We start from the raw sequence: 19,097 nt of genomic DNA on the forward strand, positions 1-19,097 counted from the left end.
CTCCATTTCATGTTTTTAGAATGATAAAAGAAGTTCATGAGGAACCTCTACAAAAAAAGAAAAAAGCTAAAAGGAGTAGGAGCCAAACTGTCACTAAAACTGAGAAAGATGTTCAAAATGTCATTACAATTGAGGATGATGATGAGCTTGAAACAAAAACAAGGGGAAGGAAAAAGAAAAAATTAAAAGATGAGCATTTAGACCAATTAGAACTGAAAAATAAGAAGAAGAAAACTGGCTCTAGATTACTGAAAGAAGCACATTCAGAAAGCTTTGTGAATGTAGAAGGCCATCTGGATTCAGAACCTAAAGAAGAATTGGAGGAACAAATTAAAATTGCCAAAAAGAAGAAGAAAAAAGCCCAGTGTCATTCTTCCTTATCATTGGAGAATAATGAGAGTCGTGATGTGGAGCTTTCAAATCCCCATGCAGATGGTACTAATGAAAATGGATTTGCATTTAAAAAAAGCAGAAAGAAGACCTCTTTGAATTTGGAATTGGATGGTGAAGTAACCAAGAAAAAAAAGAAGATAAGCATTTTTTCTTGTTCATTAGAGGACGTCCAGGACAGTGAACATGAACAGGCCGAAAAAGTTCCTAAAACCCCACAGAAATGTATTTCACAAAAACCTTTTACAGATATTATCCATAATGATGGGGAGAAGAATTATGTGAGAAGAAAGAAGAGAAAGAAGAAAAAAGATAAGCCTGACTCCTTTTTACCACAAACAGATAATCAGGACAATACCAATGGAGTTTCTGATAGCCCCACTGCATTAAGTGACTCTGGAAAAAGGAAAAGAAATAATGCCCTGGAAATTACATGGACAAGTAGAGAGGAAGAGGACACAGCTGAGAACTCTGGAAGTAGCAGAGAGACCAAGAAGAAGAAGAGAAGAAAAGATGTTTCTTCCTTAACACATACAGATAATAAAGACTACAGTCACAGTGTTCCAGATGAGCATCAACCAGCACAGCAAAAAGTTGAGTCTGAGGAAGAAGAGCTTTCTGGGAAGAAAAGCAGGAAGAATATAAAGGATAATCGTGAAGTCATCAAGAAGAAGATTCAGAAAGAGCAGGATTCAAAAGTTTTGTTAAACAATGACAGTCCATCAAAAAGCCAAAAAATAACACTACTCGAAAGCACTAAAAAGAACCAAGAGAGGGAAATGAAGCAAACAGAATGTGTCACAGGGGACACTGTAGATGGGGTATGGTGCAACAGTAACCACATACGCTGTGATGGAAAAAGGAAAAAATGGAAAAAAGAATCACGCCAGGACTCTGCTGAAGAACCAGGTTCAAAAGCAAACACAGAAAAGATCAAAAGAGAAGACATGGGAAATGAGGCACTGGTAAGTTGTAAAGAAAAGGATGTCTTTCCTAAGGAATCCTGCTAAGGAGTTGAAAGCTTTTTAGGTAGGCACTTTCTTCCTGCAGGCTGCTAAGCCTGTTCAGACCATTGGGATACACTTAGGTCAATAGGGGCCTTCTCTTGGGTTCAAGAAGCAGGATCAGCTGATCTGTTGATTTCAGCATGTAATAGTTGTGAAACACTGCAAAATGGTTTTTAATGCTACACTACACTCTTGTAGTGATCGTGTTTCAGCTGTGAAAATGTAAATATTACAACTAAGAGCAAGTATTGGCCCAAAAAGAAAACTCGTATGTACAGACATAGTGTTGTTCTGTCCTTCCTTCAGTTGCTCTTGGCAAAGTGGCAGCACTCCTGTAAAATAGGATTTTAATACCATGTCATTTAACCTGAGCAGGTTGGTAACATTGGCAGCATGAGTGCATCTAACTGTGTTAGACTTTTTCTTAAGCTTTTGCTGCTGTTAATGCTGGAATTGCAGTGTTAGAAACAAGGGGGAAATTTAGCCAAAACCTGTCATCTAACTTGGACAAAACTTTAGAGAAAATCCTACGAATCCAAAGTGTAGATGAGGCCTAGAGCACTGATGTATGAATTCTGATAGAAAAATACTAGAGAACAACCTAAACACAAATTCTTGATAAAGTAAATCAATGCAAGACAATAAAATGATGCAAGAGCTGTAAATTATACCTGAAAGTAACTGGAATTGTATCCGGACTGGCTGTTAAAGGAAATCCCATCCTAGAATCTTGCAGTACTGCCATTTCTGAGGTGAAACAAACATGGAGAGGAACTGATGGAAGATTTGAAATACACAAATATAGAGGTTTTTTCTTTGATTCGCTCCCCAATTCCCCCCTCCCCCTCAAAAAAAGGCTATTAAGATCTTGTTTTATTGCTTTAACTTTTTTTTAGCTCCTTTTTTAAAATCTGATTAGGTTCTTATTTTAAAGCTATTTAAGTGCCTAAAGTTAGTACCTACATGCCTAACCTCTGTTGTTATCATTGGGAATAAAGCTGTGAGATGCTTAGAAATTCAATAGGTACCTACCTGTATTTTTATTACTTAAACAAAAATGGCTAACTGCAAGTGACTAGGAGCTTGCTTTGATATTCAGAGGTAATGGGAAACTGCACTCCAGTTGTTTTTTATCAAGAATTTGGGGATTTGGCTTGTTTAAAAGTCAAGCTCTAGTAAATAAATCATCATTGAAGATTTCTGTAAACCAGGGACAGGGCAGGCTGCAGCACTGGCTGCCTCTCCAGCCAGCTTCATGGTGTGCTTCGTGTTGTTACGCACTCCTGTATGCAGTTTCTTCATGTTCTGTGGAAACCCAGCAGCTTTCTGGTATCTGGCTAATAATTCAATACAGATTTTATGTAAGCAGGTTCTTCAGTGTCCATGGAGACACAGGTAGAGGCTTTTCCACAAAGGTTTGTGTTGGGAGTGTGTATGCTTCTCAGTCACCAGGTGAGCAGATGTTTGGGGCTTTGTCCTTAGGTTTCTCTGTTTGACCATTCAAAGGACAAGATGGTTTTATTGCTGGCATATATTTTCTAATTAAATTGACACTGACTTTTTGAGACTGTTAGACATTATTTAGATTCTTGTAGCTGTTCACATTCTGTGGAGGCAAGATAAGCCTAATAACAAGTAAAATCTCATGATGAATTACAATGGAAAACACAGCAAATACCTTGCAAACAATTGAGGAGAAGGACGTAGGATGATGCATGTGTTGCTTCTCTTTCCCATATTCAGCTCTGACCTTTAATAATAAGAAGCACTTCAGGGAAATTGTCCTGAAGATTGAGAAGTCTGGGTAAATCAGTTCCAGAGAAATCTAGTTCCTGCCAGACCAAAAGACACTTGTAGTAAATGGCGGATAATGTCAGTCTTTCATTTAACTGTGCCATAGTCTTGACACGTTTTCTAGTCTACAGTGTCTCACACACTGCTGCATGCCTTGAAAAATCCTCTGTGGGGCTTGTGCTGCAAACAAATGAGTGAGTTTTTCAAGACAATGTAGAGTGATACCCACTTTATGTCAATGATCACGGTTTTTCCAATTGGAGACCGTTACTGTCACCTTGGGCAGAGTGACGACTTGGTTTACTTCTTTGAAGTTACTTGCCTGCAGATAGCAGAATCCTACCACATGTGAACATGCTCCCCTTCCATGAAGCTGGGGGAAGACCACCATTCCTGGAGGGGTAATTTTTGCCACACAGCAACCCTCAGCAAGCCAGCAACAGGCTGCAAACTGGCAGGAATGAGGGTGCACCCTTCCTCCTTCCTCATCTTCCACTTGACCTTCCAGCTAGAAAAAAAAAAAGTAACATTGCAGCTGTTTGCAGAATCCTGTCACATCAGTTCTGCTTGTTTGAATAGATCCGAGAAGACAGTACCAGGCCATCTAGAAGTAAATTGGGGTTTTGATCTTTTCATCCAAAAGAACAAGCTCTCCTTACTGCAGACAGTGTTCTCGCATTTTTAATGGTGCATGTACTTGTGTGTGTGTGGAATCAGTACATAAATGGTGGCTTTGGAAAATGAACTAAATCATTCATGGCTTTAAATAAAACTATAAACCCTAAAAAAAGTAACAGCAGCTTTGGCTGACAGAAGTATGTGACAAATCTTTTCCTTGTCCTGGCGTTCCCTGGCTATTTCATGCTTGGATTATTATGTTAGCTGTATCAATAGATCTTCCCTTTGGCCACCTTTTCCAGGCTGGTCTAAAGCTTATGGCTCTAATTTACCCATCCTGGACCTCCTACTTACCCCATTACACCGGATGCCCCAAAATCTTACCCTTATTACCAATTTGGAAAGGAAAGGCTGATCTGTAAGTTCCAGTCAATGGGAGCAGAACCTGCTGAAGGGCTGCACTTTAGAGTAGTATCAGTATTTACTTGGGGACTGACACTGATTTACCTCTTCTTGTCCTGCCCACATCATACCTGCTGGAGCTGTTCTGTCTCCACATCAGCTCCCCATTCCTCACTCCCAAATGTGGAACTAAAGTGCTGTTTGCTGCCATTGTAGGAGACACTTTGTGTATGTCTGCACCTCTTCCTGTGCTCTTTCCAGGTTTTTGAATTTATGTTAACTTTCACTCTTTCTGCCCCCTACTTGAAGTATAAACTTAAACTGTTATGAAGTGGTTTAATTTGAAATGACCCTGTCTGCAAACATTAGTGTATGTGCCAATGATGTGGGCAGGTCCATTTTAATGTGTGAATCCAAAGAAAACCCTTATGCTCTTTGTTTAAAAGGAAAAAAAAGGATCTCTTCCTTGGGGAGAAAGTCTCCCCATAGAAATACACAGCTTTAATTGGCATTTCCAGCTTAAATTTGACTATTTCTTGCCTCACATTAGTACTAATTTATTGCTCAGTGGTTTTACTACTTTTGTAGTCAGAGCTATGTAAATTCTAATTAACCAGAATGGATAAAAACATCCATACAAGGTTTTTTACCGTTTTACAGGAACATGTGGATGATGTAATTATTGTACAGGAAAAAAAAGGAAACTGTGATGAAGTTAACATAGACAAGGTATGCTTTGTCTTAATTGTGTAAGCTTTAAAGCAATACAGCATTTATTGTATGCATAGAATTTGTAACAAAAAACCTTTGTTGCTTGTCTATGCCAAGATTTCCCTAGATAGAGCTCTGCTTAAAGTGTGTTTTACCTTCCATGGGTTAAGTCCAAAATGTACAGCTCCAGTCAATGTCTAAGTAGCTTATTAAGTTAAATACAGGTTTCTTTGCGTCTCATTAACTTTGGCAGTTTCAGCGTAGCTGTTACCTGCAGTTAGAAGACTAAATATATCTGATACAGCAAAATGTTCATTTAAAATACCACTAGCAAAATCACAGTTCTGTTGTTGAGAGTGTAAATGGATCACATGCAACCTTTTAACTATCCTTGCAAAATTCTGAAGAGAACTAATTCTTTTAGTCTTACCTTTTCATTGTAAATGACATTAACTCATTTAACACACAGAAAATAGTGTCTTGTGCTATTTTTTCTGCATGCTAGGTGAGGCGACAGGCTTTGCAAGAAGAAATCGATAGAGAATCTGGCAAAACTAAGGCTTTCAGTCCCAAAGTGAAACAGGTATGTATGAACTTAGATCATGATCTGACAGAAATACTGTGTCACAGAGCAAGTTCCTGAAAAAGGCACTGTACTCTTTGTACATGGCTCAGGTACAAGGCTTGCCACAGCGTTCCTCCTTTTTGAATATAAATTTAAGGGAATGCTCTAGAACAAGTTAGTACAATCCCAGGAGAGTCTGCAAGCTGACCAGTGAACTCCCAACAGCAGCTGGCATTGTACAGTGATCTAATTCCCAGCATCAGTCCTCAAAAGCAACATTTAGTCTGGTTCCTCTGGAGAATGAGCCATGACAAAATGCTACAGAAATGTTTTCTGCTGACTCTGAAATACAAATAATTCTAGACTATGGATATAGCAGTCACTGAATTGTATCTGAATTGTTATGTGGAAGACATTCAGAAACAGGGGTAAACATAGAAAGGTAAAAGAGATGACGGCTGGTAACACGTGTGATATTTACAGTCAGTCCTCTCCTAACTTTTACATCTTTCTTCTACCTCTTTGAAAGATAATTCTTTATTCTTTGCTTTTGCATCCTACTCAGCCTGCCTCCTGACACATTTACAGGACCGGGGTAGAAATTGTGGCAGTAGTGTAGCAGTGGTAAAAAGATTCAGAAAGAAAGCTTTGCTTGTAATTCAGTATTCTTAGTTGTTTGACAAGACTGCCAGTAAGCCTGGAAAGTTGGAATATACCTCAATGAAACACCAGAAACAACTCCTGTAGGTTTTTACATAGTGGGAGGCAGACTGCAATAGCTCTGGAACTGCAACTATCTAATAGTCTTTGAAGTCATTGAGAAAAATGACATCCTTGGCAGGGGATCTCCGTTCTGTGGTGCTGATCTGTCTCTGTTTAGGAGTACACAGAAGAATAGAAAATTAATTCATCAGCTTCACAGAGTGAGCTGGAAATGCAGCAAAAGCAATGTGTAGTGCCTGCCAGTGCTTCACTTAAAAGAAATTACAGAGTTTGACAAGGCATAATTATTTCTGCATCTGTGCAGATGTCTCCCATGCCAAAGGGAGGACATGTATTTATGTGTATTTGCACATGCATCTGTCACAGAGCTGGGCTTATACAGTAATTTGTCTTTGAGCATAGTAAAAATACTGAAGTATTATGGATAGCTCTTTTAACAGCAGGTATTCCGGCCTCTGATAGTGAATGACACTCCAGCCTTGCATTTTTTTAGCTTAAAAAGCCTGCTACAGCTTGCCTGCAATATTGAGTAGCATGCTGTGTGTCATGTTGGCTGTCAAGTGGAGAATGACTGTTTCATGCAAGCTGGAACTGTTCAGTTGGAAGGATTTCAGGCTTCCATAAGACACGCCACTAAATTCACATTTTTCCTTTGATGTAGCCAGCTCAGTCTATTTAGTATCACCCCCAATTTTAAAGAAAAAATTAGGAGTAGCGGTTCTGCCAAAAACAGTTATAAATGACAGCAGAGCTCCTAGATATAACTCGGGAGTCAAATAAGATCCTTAGATAATGAAGCTTGTTCTTAGGTAAGCCAAAAGTTCATGAACTTTATAAATCATATGATGTGTCTTAGGTAATCCACAAATGGCTGAACCCTGATTTTACTTGGACATTGGCTGTTCTCTCAGAAGGGACACAGCTGCAGACAAAACAGAAATCCTGAAGGAGTGAACTAGTTCAAAGAATACAGTGAGAGGCGAATACAAGGACCAGAGCAAGCTGCACGGGAGGGAGGCTTTCGGGGTACTATATTTAGTCCTGTCAGATAAGGATTCGCCCTCAGTTTTTGCACCCTTGCGATATTAGTGGGATGAGACTGCAAATATTACTCAAAGCTTGAGAGCCAGATTGAGCACTGTCTCCAAAATGTACTAAAACATTGCTAAAACCCACAGATACCTAAACGAGGCAACAGGAAAATGAGAAGATAACTGCACAAAGTGACAGAGTGAAAGAGGATTAAGCTGTTGGTTGTCTTAGAATAAGAGAAATGATTGGACAATATCTGGCTCTTTGAGTATTATCCACAGTGCAGAAAAGCCAAGGTTCCTAAGACAGAGGGAAAGGAGATTCTCAAAGTGCATTAAACCTTGTCTCCAGGTTAAATGGGCTGAAATGCAAATGAGGATGCACTCATGCAGGGTTGTGTCATTTTTTTATCATGTCCTTCGAGAGATATACCCATAAAATTACTGTTTCTGAGCCCTGTTGGGTTGTTGTAGTTGGTTCTGTTCTCAAGGTACACAGCCAGAAATTGTTGTCCTTAATCTTGGTATTATTTAATTTTAGCACTAACCTTGTTTTGCTTCACAGGATACAAAGTTTGGCCAGTGGAGTACAGCTGCTTTTCAAAGTTCTGAGCAACAAATGAAGTTTCTTAGACTGATGGGTGGCTTTAAAAAGGGCTCTGGTCCTATTCAAAATCTCTCAGCAACTACAAACAAACCAAACATGGCTCTGAACAGGGAAGCGGAGGAGAAGTTACAGCAGGCTCTGAAGATGGAATTTGATAAAGCGATGGACTTGAGGCAACATAGAGGAATTGGTCTTGGATTTCAACCTGCTGCCAACAAAAAAGTATACATAGACAAATATACATCCAGATCTAAAAAATTTGAAGATTAAAACTCTGAAGTAATAAAAGGAATAGAAATTCAACTGGCAAATTTCTTTTCACTTTCCACATAATTTTAACTTGAAATCAGATATATTTAAGAAATTTGATTTATGAGGCACTTGTACTACAAGTTGTCAACTGCATGAACTAGAGCTGAGTCCTCACTTCAGCTAAGCAGTAAGTTTTTGATACCTTTACAATGTTTTCTACAAGGCAAGAGACAGTCTGTTTTGAAGACTGCAGCTACATGGGCAATGCCTGTAACTAGTTGAAACTTAGTCAATTTTTTTTAAATGCTGATTTTATAACCTTATTTTCAGCTACATCTGTGTGGTTTAAACTCAGCCACGCAGCCTCTCTCACTACCCCACTTCCTCTCCCCCACCCCCCACGCCTGGAGGGATGGGGAGGAGAATCAAAAGAATGTAACTCCCACAGGTTGAGATAAGAACAATCCAGTAACTAAGGTATAACACAAATCACTGCTGCTACCACCAATAATAATAATGATAAGGGAAATAACAAGGGAAGAGAATACAATCGCTCACCACCCGCCAACCAATACCCAGCCCAACCCCGGCAGTGATCTTCCCTTCCAGGTAACTGCCCCCCAGTTTATACAGTGGGCATGACATGCTGTGGTAGGGAATACCTCTTTGGTTATTTGGGTCAGGTGTCCTGTCTCTGCTTCCTCCTGGCTTCCCCTCCTCCCTGGCAGAGCATGAGGCTCAGAAGGTCCCTGGTCAGAGTAAACATTGCTAAGCAGCAACTAAAAACATCGGTGTTATCAGTGCTGTTCCCAGGCTGAAAGTCAAAGACACAGCACTGCACCAGCTACTAAGAAGGAGAAAAATGACTGCTACTGCTGAACCCAGGACACCACTTCAGTGATTCAAAAGGATTTTGGTGTTCTGTAAAATCTTGATATTTTTACGCTTAGTGAGTGGTACAAAGTGATGGTGTTTTACTTTGAAGAAACACTACTGACATGCCTACAAATCTGATGATACATTTTGGGCAACTCCCGAGAAGAAAATTATGGAGAGGCTCCAGCTTAAAGGGCTGCTATGAATCGATTCCTATACCTGGGATGAAGAAGATGCTGAACCACTTCCTGCAGGGTCTTTGAGGAAACATCTCCTTTATAGTGTCATTTAAAACCAGCACTACCTCAGGGCAAGTCTGTTTTTCACCAGTGATCTCAAAGTTCAGTGACTGGCTTCAGCCAGCACTTCCATGCTTCAGCTTTTGCTTTACTTAAACCCAGGCAGTGGAGGTCATTTTCTGTTCCAAGACAAATGCTGAATTGAGGCCCTCAGCTACTTGCCTAGCAAAAAACTTGACGTAAAATAAAGGAACAGGTAAGAAAACGTCAACTAGTGACTTCATTTAGGAAGAAAGTGACAGCACATACAGCTTTCTGCTGCAGAGCCAGTCCTGGATGGGTAATGACTGGTTTTGCACTACCACAGACAAGATGCTGAAGGTGATATTAGTCCTAGCCTTGCCTTTAGATAAGAACTCTTTTTCCCTATCTAGAATTGCATAACATATACCAGTATGTTGTTCAACTGCAGCTTTGTGGCCTGGCACCTTTCTCTTGATAATAATGTACACATGGAAATGTAGTTTCAAAATCAAGACTCATACCGGGGGAAAAAACTGTCAGCTTTTTTCAAGCAGATAAACTTGTTCTGGCCTGTGTATGTGCTGCATATAGAAGAAAGAGGAGGTCTGTAATACTGTACAGTACTGTAGGTACTGTAGTGATAGGACAAGGGGTAACGGGTTAAAACTTAAACAGGGGAAGTGTAGATTGGATATAAGGAAGAAGTTCTCTACTGTTAGGGTGGTGAGGCACTGGAATGGGTTGCCCAGGGAAGCTGTGAATGCTCCATCCCTGGCGGTGTTCCAGGCCAGGCTGGACAGAGCCTTGGGTGGCATGGTTTAGTGTGAGGTGTCCCTGCCCACGGCAGGGGGGTTGGAACTAGATGATCTTAAGGTCCTTTCCAACCCTAACTACTCTGTGATTCTAACAAGTGGAGTTTAAATTAAAAATTAATTTAAAAATTAAATTAAAAACTAAAATTAGTTTTTCACTAACATGGAAATTAGCTAAAAGCAGTTTATTAGAGTGATTGCATTAGCTTCTAAGCTAAATTTTTATACAGTTTACTTCTAATAACTAAGCAGAGTTTCTGCCTGTTGTTGAGCTATTTTTGCACTAATAAAAGTAGTAAAACATTTCCCATGGTGGTGTTGCATCGATAAAGGAATGAAAGTAATACTGTGCTTCGAAGACAACAGGCAAAAATGGATGCCTGCATGGAAGGAGGAACAGTGGGCATGTCTGTAAGCCTGTTGTAAGAGTTTCTATTTTACAGAGTCTGAAGGAACTCCACACTGGGTTTAGAGCAGTACATTTGCCCCCAGAGGGCAATTTCTGCCATACCACAGCTGCTTAATGTGACCCCCTTGGTGGTTTACAGGGCTCAGAGTTTAATCCCATTTACCCAGTTTGTGGCTTACGTTTCCAAACCCAACATGAAGGATCATCTCCGCACTGTTGAGAGTTGTTTTGTGCAGCTGCAGCAAAAAGGAAAGCTAAATTAAAGTGGGACATGATAACATATCATTTCAATATCTATGTGCACTAGATAAAGAATTTTTTAAGGAACATCAGTATAATCAAAATGGCCATGTACTAAAGTTGGAAAGGTTCTTTATCAAGCTGATACTATTTCACAGTTATCTTGTATTCCTGCAATTTTACTTAGGTTTCAGCTACAGCCTGTATCAGGACAAAAAAGTCCTGGTTCATTTCTTTACAACCTTAACACAAAATACGTATTTTAGATGTACCCTGCTTCTGTAATCACGGAGGAGATGAAAAACAGGCAGCAAGAATGCTTTAATAATTTGGGTGGTATTTATTATCAGCTTGCTAACTCCTTAAACATATGGTTCTGGCAAAATTACTTGCTTAGACTTAACAAAATAAAGCAGTTTTGTGCAAAAATGTATCTTAATATCTATATGCAGATTTAGCTCATTAAAATACCACTAAGCAAACCCAGCAATAGATGCAAGGTCTCAGCATGGTTCCTCCTTACCATGGGACAGAAGTGTTGAGAGTGAAATGTTATTAGATGTAATAGCAGTACATGTAACTTAATTCCACGAGGGTGAAGTGACAAATTTGTATACAAAGTCCCCAAGAACAAACAGATGAACTGCAAATTGTTTTATTCAGGGATAGTGTACTTTGCAAACACAGAGTACTTTGCATACATTTCCATTTTTCTTTGCAGACAGCACTTAAAAGACTCTTTCCATTTTACAAAACAACACTGAACTAAAACGAAAGCATAAACATGTCCATGAAAATATACTGCAGAAATTAGGACAAGAACACCTCAGCCATTTTTCTCTTCTACTGGAACTGACCAATCCAATGTTGGCAGCTTCCCAAAGCAGAAAGATGGCTTAGTAGGATTATTATATTGAAATGCTGGTTTCTACAGAGGAGAAAGACTATCCTGCATGTGGGATGAAGTGTGGAAGATGTGAACTGATCCATGCAGTTTATCTTCTTTCTTTGTTGCTAAAATGACAACAGGTTAGCTTTCTAAAGGCTTTTGCAACCACAGAGGTTCAAAATACCATTAACTAAATCTAAATCAGCATTTAATAATGTAGAGGTAAAACTGGAAACAAATTCAGGTTAAATTATTGCACTCAGAACAGTTTTACCTTTACTTGTGTCCAAGTAAATCTGTCCCACTAAGTAAAATAATACACTGAACTCCTCCAGTCACAATCCAGATCAGTGATTTGGGCCTTGGCAACACACTCCCTTGTGCAGGTGACTCCTTGGGAAAGCGGCATTCCTCAGGTCCTGGACTGCAGAGGAAGCCGAAGGGCCAAATCTGTGAAGTGACTCATTTCAGGTTGTTTGCTTCGCTTCTTGATGTATTCTAGTGTTGTCACCTGGGTACAAAAGGTAGGTATTTTGAGATTTTTAGTGTCTTTGTTTTCAGTTCACAGGCCATCACTTAATTTATATGAAGGTGTTTTGAATAGACACTCCTGATTTTCCCTAAACGTCACTGGCTACAAGAGCACTTGCTTTTCTTTCTCCAGAGCTGCTTATCATGTATACCTTTCTTAAAGTCTCTAAAACACCCACTTTCCAAGCTTACACCATGCAGTTCCTTCCACTAATAAAAATGTTGTACTTCTCTTAAACATAGTTTTCTGTACTGAAAAAAGTTGTAGCACTCAACATCTGCACATTCCTTAATGTGTGAAATACATGTTAAAAGTGCCAGAAAGATACAGACCACTTGAAGTAAGACAAGCTGCTTATTTCTTAAGAAGCATTTAAAAATAAGTGGGGTTTAGACTAATTTATTTTTTAAGACAGCAACTTGTAAAATTATTGGCTTTATTCAGATAAAGAAATGTTACCTTTTCTCAAATGAGGAGTTCAAAAAGATCTTAAGAACTACAATTTCCCTGCATTACCCCTTTTCCTTACCATAGTACTGGTGTCAGCAAAGCCATGCTTCTGAGCAAGATTCCAGAGGTTGACTGAAAGCTGGTTTAGTTTGTTGTTCCGTAGATCCCCATGAGCTAGAATAGTGTTAAAGAAATAGAGTGCCAACTGGCTCTGTCGCTTTAGGGTCTACAATAGAGAAAAAAAATATATAAAAATCCTGTATTATCAGGCAGTCCTCCCAAAATATCCAGCATAGCCTCACCGTATTCTCTGAACTCTCAGAAGTGCAAGGGGCAGACACTCATTTTGTGATACACAGCAATACACAAGAAAATCGGCATAGTTTTTCATGTCAAAACACAAGTAGTGATAATCACGAATCAGCCCAAGTTGCTAACTAAAATAATTACATAAGGTTCCTACATCTTGTCCCACTTTAGCACAGCATGTAGGTCTGACATGTTTTTAACTCAAAGACTCCCTACAACTGCACAGAAATCACTCTCCACCAACCAACCTTCAACTTACATCACCATAGCTATGTATTTTTTAGGGAGACCACTATCACCATCTAGATGAATGCAACTTCAGGCCTCTTCCAGCAGTCTGTTCCACTAAAGATGGTCTTCCTCTGCTGTTCTTTAACTGAGACTTCGGTGATGCCAATGTATTTGTACCATATCTGCAGCTATTTTGCCAAGGAAGGACCTTAAGGAAGATCCCTGCTTCATGGTAACCTACCATAGAGGAGCACCATGCCCTTTAGCCTCTGGAAAGGAGTTCTGGGCACAGACAATCCTGCACTAAGCTTACAGGTTGCTACCATGCTGATTCAGGATGAGAGGAAAACAGAATTAAAATGCTATTGCAGATTCTGCTTATTCCTTTAGAATAAATTCTAAAAGGCTAAAAAGATGAATTATTATTGGATGTATGTGAGTGTAGTATTTGTTTATAGTGCTTTGCTGCAGCTGTCCTTTGTTTTTTGCTCGAGACAGACCACTAATAAAAGTATAGCTCCATCTTACACAGAAACCACAACAGCATAGTAGTAGTTAAAACTGTCAGCTGAGCAGCTCGATTAATGAACTTAATACTTCACTTTAGCCCCCTCAGTTCAACACATACTAGGTAGCTATCACACAGCATTCAGATGTGAAGTTACAGAAGACTGAAGCAGAGACTGGGATAAGAGGAGTGCAGCGATCTCTGATTTGCGCACTCCTGAAATGATGCCAATGCAACCTTGCAGCCTCTGCCCCTTTTCCTAAGGGATCAAAAGTAAATTAATTTCCCTTCTCACTGCCAGCAAGAGAGGTCAGATGCTATTCATCAAAAAAAGGGCACACACTGAGCTATCAGTCCTCCAGATAAACATGGAAAAGGAGAAAGGCACCATTAAAAACCTGGCTAACTAGAAAAGAGAACACAGCATGCCCCAGACTAGAAACATCAGACTGCTACTGTATGTACGAGACACACAGAGTGGATTTGTGCACAGAGAAAAGATCTGACACATGAGAAACTGTGCACCCACACACAAGCATGCCCAGAGCTGCTCCAGGCCCTGGAAGTTCCCTAAGCACTAAACTAATTGCATGAAGCTCCTGAGATGACAGCTGTTCCTTTAACAGTTATCTGCATTAGCAATTTCCACCCCAGTATCTCCAAAACCTGTTCAGAGGCTAAAACCACAACAATCATTTGGAGTGTTGAACATACCAGACAGAGAAATACAACTGATCAGTCTAGTCCCGTAGTAGTAACAGAAAAAGCTGAAATACAACTCAAAAAGACAATAAAATGGAAAGCAGTTATGTTTAAATGCTACTGTAGTATTTCTCTTGTAGGACTCCCATTATTCAGGGGTAAAACAAGGTACAGCCAGCTGGTCCATGTTTTGCCACATTCACAAGACATCCTGCCACATTAATATGTATCCTGGATTAACAAAGTAACCTGTATTAACTATGGGTTTTTTTCCCATTGACCATCTAATGCCTGTATGTCTTCTGCTGAATACAAACTTCAAAGAGGTTCCTGGGAATTGCCTGGAGGTTTCCTCACAAGAAGTGGGACAGTCAAATTATCAGGCAGAATGCAAAAGCAGCAGTACTCTGGTCTGAATATCAACAAACGACGTTTTCCAGGCAGTACCAACGCAAATACAAAATCTGTTCTTTAAAAGAAGGATGATATTTTGATTAATTTAAACCATATATAATTCAGAAAGGATCACACTTCAAAAAGGTTCTAAAAACACATTAAAAAGCTGGAAGAATGAGATGCACACTAACTCTCATTGTATTGGGGTAGGTGTAACAGGATGTTGGCATCTAGTCATGAGTAACACAATATAGAGAGGAGAGGCAGGCTTGGGTATGCAGTAAATCCCACCACGTCTGAAAATGAGTAAGTCAGAGAAAAGGCTTCACGTGATGACGAACAGGAATGTTTGTATACCATGGCACTGACCTCCAACCTGAGAGAGACACGTGTGCCAGCATGCTGCCATGCCTGCTAACTCACCTGAGATGGAAAAGTGGATGGCAATCCAATTTACAGGACATCTTCACAAGCAGCAAGGAGAAAGCAACAGCTCAGCCATTTGGCAGCCACAGACATCATGGGGCTAGCAATTCCCACATCAGAAGGAACTGCCAGCCTTCTAGGCAGTGCATTTTCCATAATTTTTGGAATAATGCTGATGACAGTGAAACAAAACACCTCATCCCAGAATGTGACTCCCTTGTGCCCGAGCCCCTCTACTGAAGTGCACAGCAATGCCCAAATTTCATGTAAACGTAACAGAAAAAAAAAACCAAACCTTCCATACAAATGCCTGTGTAATATATTTCTCAAAATTCTGCCTAGCAATTAAAATATTCATTCCTGTCTGTCAGTGACTTTTGCCAGACATCGATGTCATAAGGATACCTTGAGCCTTCTGTTAGAAAAGCATTTGTGCATTCAGATACGTTGCTCCTCTGAAGGTGCATCCAGCCTGCTGCAGCTCCCATGTAACAGGCTCTGATACTCCTTAAGAGGCCAACTGTGGCAGCACAGAGCTCAGCATGCCCTGTAAGGCTCCTCCAAGGTACTAAATATATCAGTCTAGGCTGAGTGTCCATGCTGATACAACATCTGCTTTCTGGTGTTACCTGAACTATCTAGCCTGAAACTAATTCCAGCACTACTGTGATGCTGGTGCTTATGTCCTTGTGATCCAAACCTACATACTCCTAAAGAAAGCCATGACAGGCAGCCTTGTCTTTCCTTAAAAGCTCTCATGTTAAGCTCTTTAGGAACCTTTTAACATCCGTTTGTTCACTGGAAAGGATCATGAGCTGCATGGGGCAGACCATGTGCTCAACTCTCTCATTACACAACTGTCCTAACACAGGATAAATGAAGCACCCAGCACCAACAGCAGCTCATACAGGCTCATTTATAATAAAAGGAAATAATGATCTGAGAAAACACCAAGAACCAAGCCGCAGCTGGGAGCTCTTATACCACACAAGAGGACACATATCCCCTATTTCACCATTCCTCTAGCATGCTGAGATGGACAGAAGAGAAAGAGCTTTCTCTTGGATACAATCCTTGAAACAGCAGTCCTGAACCTCCCTCTGAAGTACACAGTCTCAGTGACAGCCTCTGCTGACTCAGGGTGCAGTAACACACCTCTAGTTAACGGCAGGCTGAGACACTTCATTTCTAGCTCTATACCGGCACCGTGGCAGCTTAATCTCTATTTCAAAGTCCTTCATGTATTTTTAAAGCTTTTAATATTCATTGTGCTGCTCACATCAGCTTTATTTCCCTCTAAAATTAATCCAACAAAGAAATGCTCCATGTAGAACTAACTTGCGGTTCATGGAAAACCAGACCCTACTTCCCAAAACCATACTGAGTAATCCTGCCGTAGGCTGTTAGCAGAATCCTGATTTATGTATGTTGGTTTCCTCCATTTACCAAGTATGCTGCAAACATGCAGAAACAATGTTCCCAATTAAACTTTCTCTAGTCTTTAAACTCCACCAGCATGCCAGAGGCAATGATGTAATAAAAGGATTAATCTGGGAGTTCAGACTCCAACTCTGAGACAAAGAAGTCGAGTTGACATGCACTCACCAGCCACAGCTCCTAACTGCAATGTACCTATCCTATTGCTGACCCATCAGCAGGCAAGCTGCAAGGTGCCAAAACAGGAACTTCCACCACTTGCAGTGTCTTCTGGAAACTGCAGCAGATAAACTCTTGTCCCTCTCCTCCCAAAGCGGAATATGATGTTTAACCACCTTAGAAAATCTTGGCCAAGGACACAAAATTCTTAAGGATGAGCAAGCTCTCCTCAATTTAAAACATAACCACACACAGAGAACTACGTCCAGCTCTGCTTCTAGTTCAGTATTCAAACACATGAAATCAACTGCAGCTTTTATAAGTTTATATAAAAGTATCAATCAGATGTTTTGAAAGCAGAAGCCCTCAAGAGTATATCCAGAAATTGCTTTTTATTGCTCTTTTTTCGATGCTTACTCTAGAACATCCAGTACCTATCGTATGGTACATGGGAAGACTGCCATCCTGACATGACACTGCCAAGGACACAACAACATGTTTCGAATGTTTTGGATCAAAAGTGGTGTTTGAATAAAACATACTCAATCTGGACATTTACCACCGAGTAGCAAGAGGCAAGGTATTTACACTCCTAAGAAACTGCAGCATAAGATCAGCCTTCCACCCACCCAAAGGCAGAAAGGATTCACTGGTGCATGCTCTTGTGACCAGGAACAGCTTGAAGTTTACAGAACTATCCAGAACAGAAAATATCCATTCCAACACTGTCACGTAACTGAAGCATTCTCCAAAACTGCGAAAAGATCATGCTGTGTTAACATAAGATGCACAATTCTCTTCCAAATCGCCCTTTTGGTGAAAGCATTTTACTGTGAGTAAAATTTATCTTCCTTTATAGCTTTTAAAGGAAATGAACCAATAAAAAATGCAGAATCATCAGAGACTTGTTCATTTAAATGAGCAGCCAAGAAGATGAATAATAAAAGGTCACTGACACTGAAGCAATCCAAATACCACAGTGATTTTATGACTGGTTCTGCTTTAGCACAAATGGAGGCGTCTGACAATATTCTCGTTGCCTCCATTCCCTCAGCAACAACAGCTTCCTCAAAAAACTATTAATTCTTACACACCAACTTGTATCTTAACCTCTCAAGGACTTTTAGTCAACTAAGCAAAATAAATGCTCCCTCTTTGTAAATAAGGACCAACAGAGGAGTAAACCCAGGGCCACAGAGGCAAAGGCAGGGCAAGGACCTATATCCATGCTGCTTAGCTTTAAATCCAGTTTTCTATGCAACAACTGCTTCAGCGAAATAACACAGGATCTCATTACTCAAAGTACTAAGCTTGAAAGAAAAAAAAAAAGCAGCCTTTCAGAAACCACAGATTTCAAGCTTTACAAACATTCACACACACATACTCCATATAGGAGTCAGATGCAAAAAATCCTAAATATACAAGCCATAGGCCTGAAAACACTGTTAAAAATCTCTTCCAAATATCTGCTTGGATATTCTAAGCTGTGCAAGAGTGGTTGTTTTCTTCTGTTACTGTTCTGAAAAAGAACTGCTATTCACTGTGGTGATGTGTACAATAATGTAGAGTCATTTGAGCAAAGAGTTTATTCATCTTGCATCTCTACTATTGCTAAAGGAAGGATACATAGGATATCGAAAGTAGAGAAAAGGCTAAACTTAGCCTAGTGTCCTCCAAATATGTATCATTCAACACATTCTGTATTGGCAAACACTACAGGCTATTGTGCAAACAGGCTACCTAAAAAATTACATCAAATTAATCATCCCCTGCCCTCCCATTTCACTCTACAAGAAACAGGATTTCTATCAAAACAGCAGTTTAGTAAGGGGTGTTTAGGAAGTTGTGGAGGGGTTCGATCTCAGAAACAGCAAATTCTCATTATTTCAGTAATACTGAAAACTTCACTCATCTGCCTTTCACATACAATCCATTACCCTGTATTTGATCCCTTAGAGATTCTGAACTCCAATCAAGAAACCCAATAAGCTGCCTAGAGTTTTCTGTATTCAATATTGAACAAATATGACCCTGCATTAAAAACAGGATAAAGCCAAAACATCTTTCCCCTCCCTCTGCACCTTTCTCCTGACTTTATCCTAGTGTCTGGAACCCAAAACTTTTACCAGTTAAAGGTGGTTGCCATTGTATTTTACCCAGTAACAGACTAGTATTGTGTACAGTTCTGGTGTCCTCAACATAAAAAGGACATGGAACTTGTTGGAACAAGTCCAGAGGAGGGCCATGAGGATGATCAGGGGACTGGAGCACCTCCTGTATGAAGACAGGCTGAGAAAGTTGGGGCTGTTCAGCCTGGAGAAGAGAAGGCTGCGTGGAGACCTCATAGCAGCCTTCCAG

The 19,097-nt window shown here is 40.1% G+C and overlaps 2 protein-coding genes across 5 annotated transcripts in view; one reads left to right on the plus strand and one right to left on the minus strand.

Annotated features, from left to right (window-relative positions):
* On the plus strand, positions 1 to 8,423 carry KNOP1 (lysine rich nucleolar protein 1). Its single transcript, XM_062634638.1, has 4 exons — positions 1 to 1,355; positions 4,872 to 4,940; positions 5,428 to 5,505; positions 7,807 to 8,423. Exons 1-4 carry the CDS (start codon positions 21 to 23, stop codon positions 8,116 to 8,118), a joined length of 1,794 nt encoding a protein of 597 aa, XP_062490622.1. The 5' UTR covers positions 1 to 20; the 3' UTR covers positions 8,119 to 8,423.
* A 2,916-nt stretch (positions 8,424 to 11,339) lies between these two features.
* Positions 11,340 to 19,097, minus strand: part of VPS35L (VPS35 endosomal protein sorting factor like) — a 56,057-nt gene continuing 48,299 nt past the window's right edge. For all 4 annotated transcript variants that reach the window (XM_062634670.1, XM_062634680.1, XM_062634698.1 and 1 more), the window contains 2 exons: positions 12,651 to 12,797; positions 11,340 to 12,100 (listed from right to left, as the gene is read on the minus strand). In XM_062634670.1, the coding sequence (XP_062490654.1) occupies positions 12,002 to 12,100; positions 12,651 to 12,797 (246 nt within the window). In that variant the 3' untranslated portion in view covers positions 11,340 to 12,001. The remainder of the gene's footprint in view (positions 12,101 to 12,650; positions 12,798 to 19,097) is intronic.

This window comes from Pezoporus occidentalis, unplaced genomic scaffold (genome assembly GCF_034315485.1).
Source record: "Pezoporus occidentalis ecotype Australia unplaced genomic scaffold, CSIRO_AGI_Poc_V1 ctg113, whole genome shotgun sequence".
Taxonomy (NCBI): Eukaryota; Metazoa; Chordata; class Aves; order Psittaciformes; family Psittacidae; genus Pezoporus; species Pezoporus occidentalis.

Coding starts and splice junctions, on each gene's coding strand:
- KNOP1 (XM_062634638.1), top strand. CDS start 21: ATGATAAAAGAAGTTCATGAGGAACCTCTACAAAAAAAGAAAAAAGCT. Junction 1,356..4,871: donor ACATGGGAAATGAGGCACTG/GTAAGTTGTAAA, acceptor ACCGTTTTACAG/GAACATGTGGATGATGTAAT. Junction 4,941..5,427: donor ATGAAGTTAACATAGACAAG/GTATGCTTTGTC, acceptor TCTGCATGCTAG/GTGAGGCGACAGGCTTTGCA.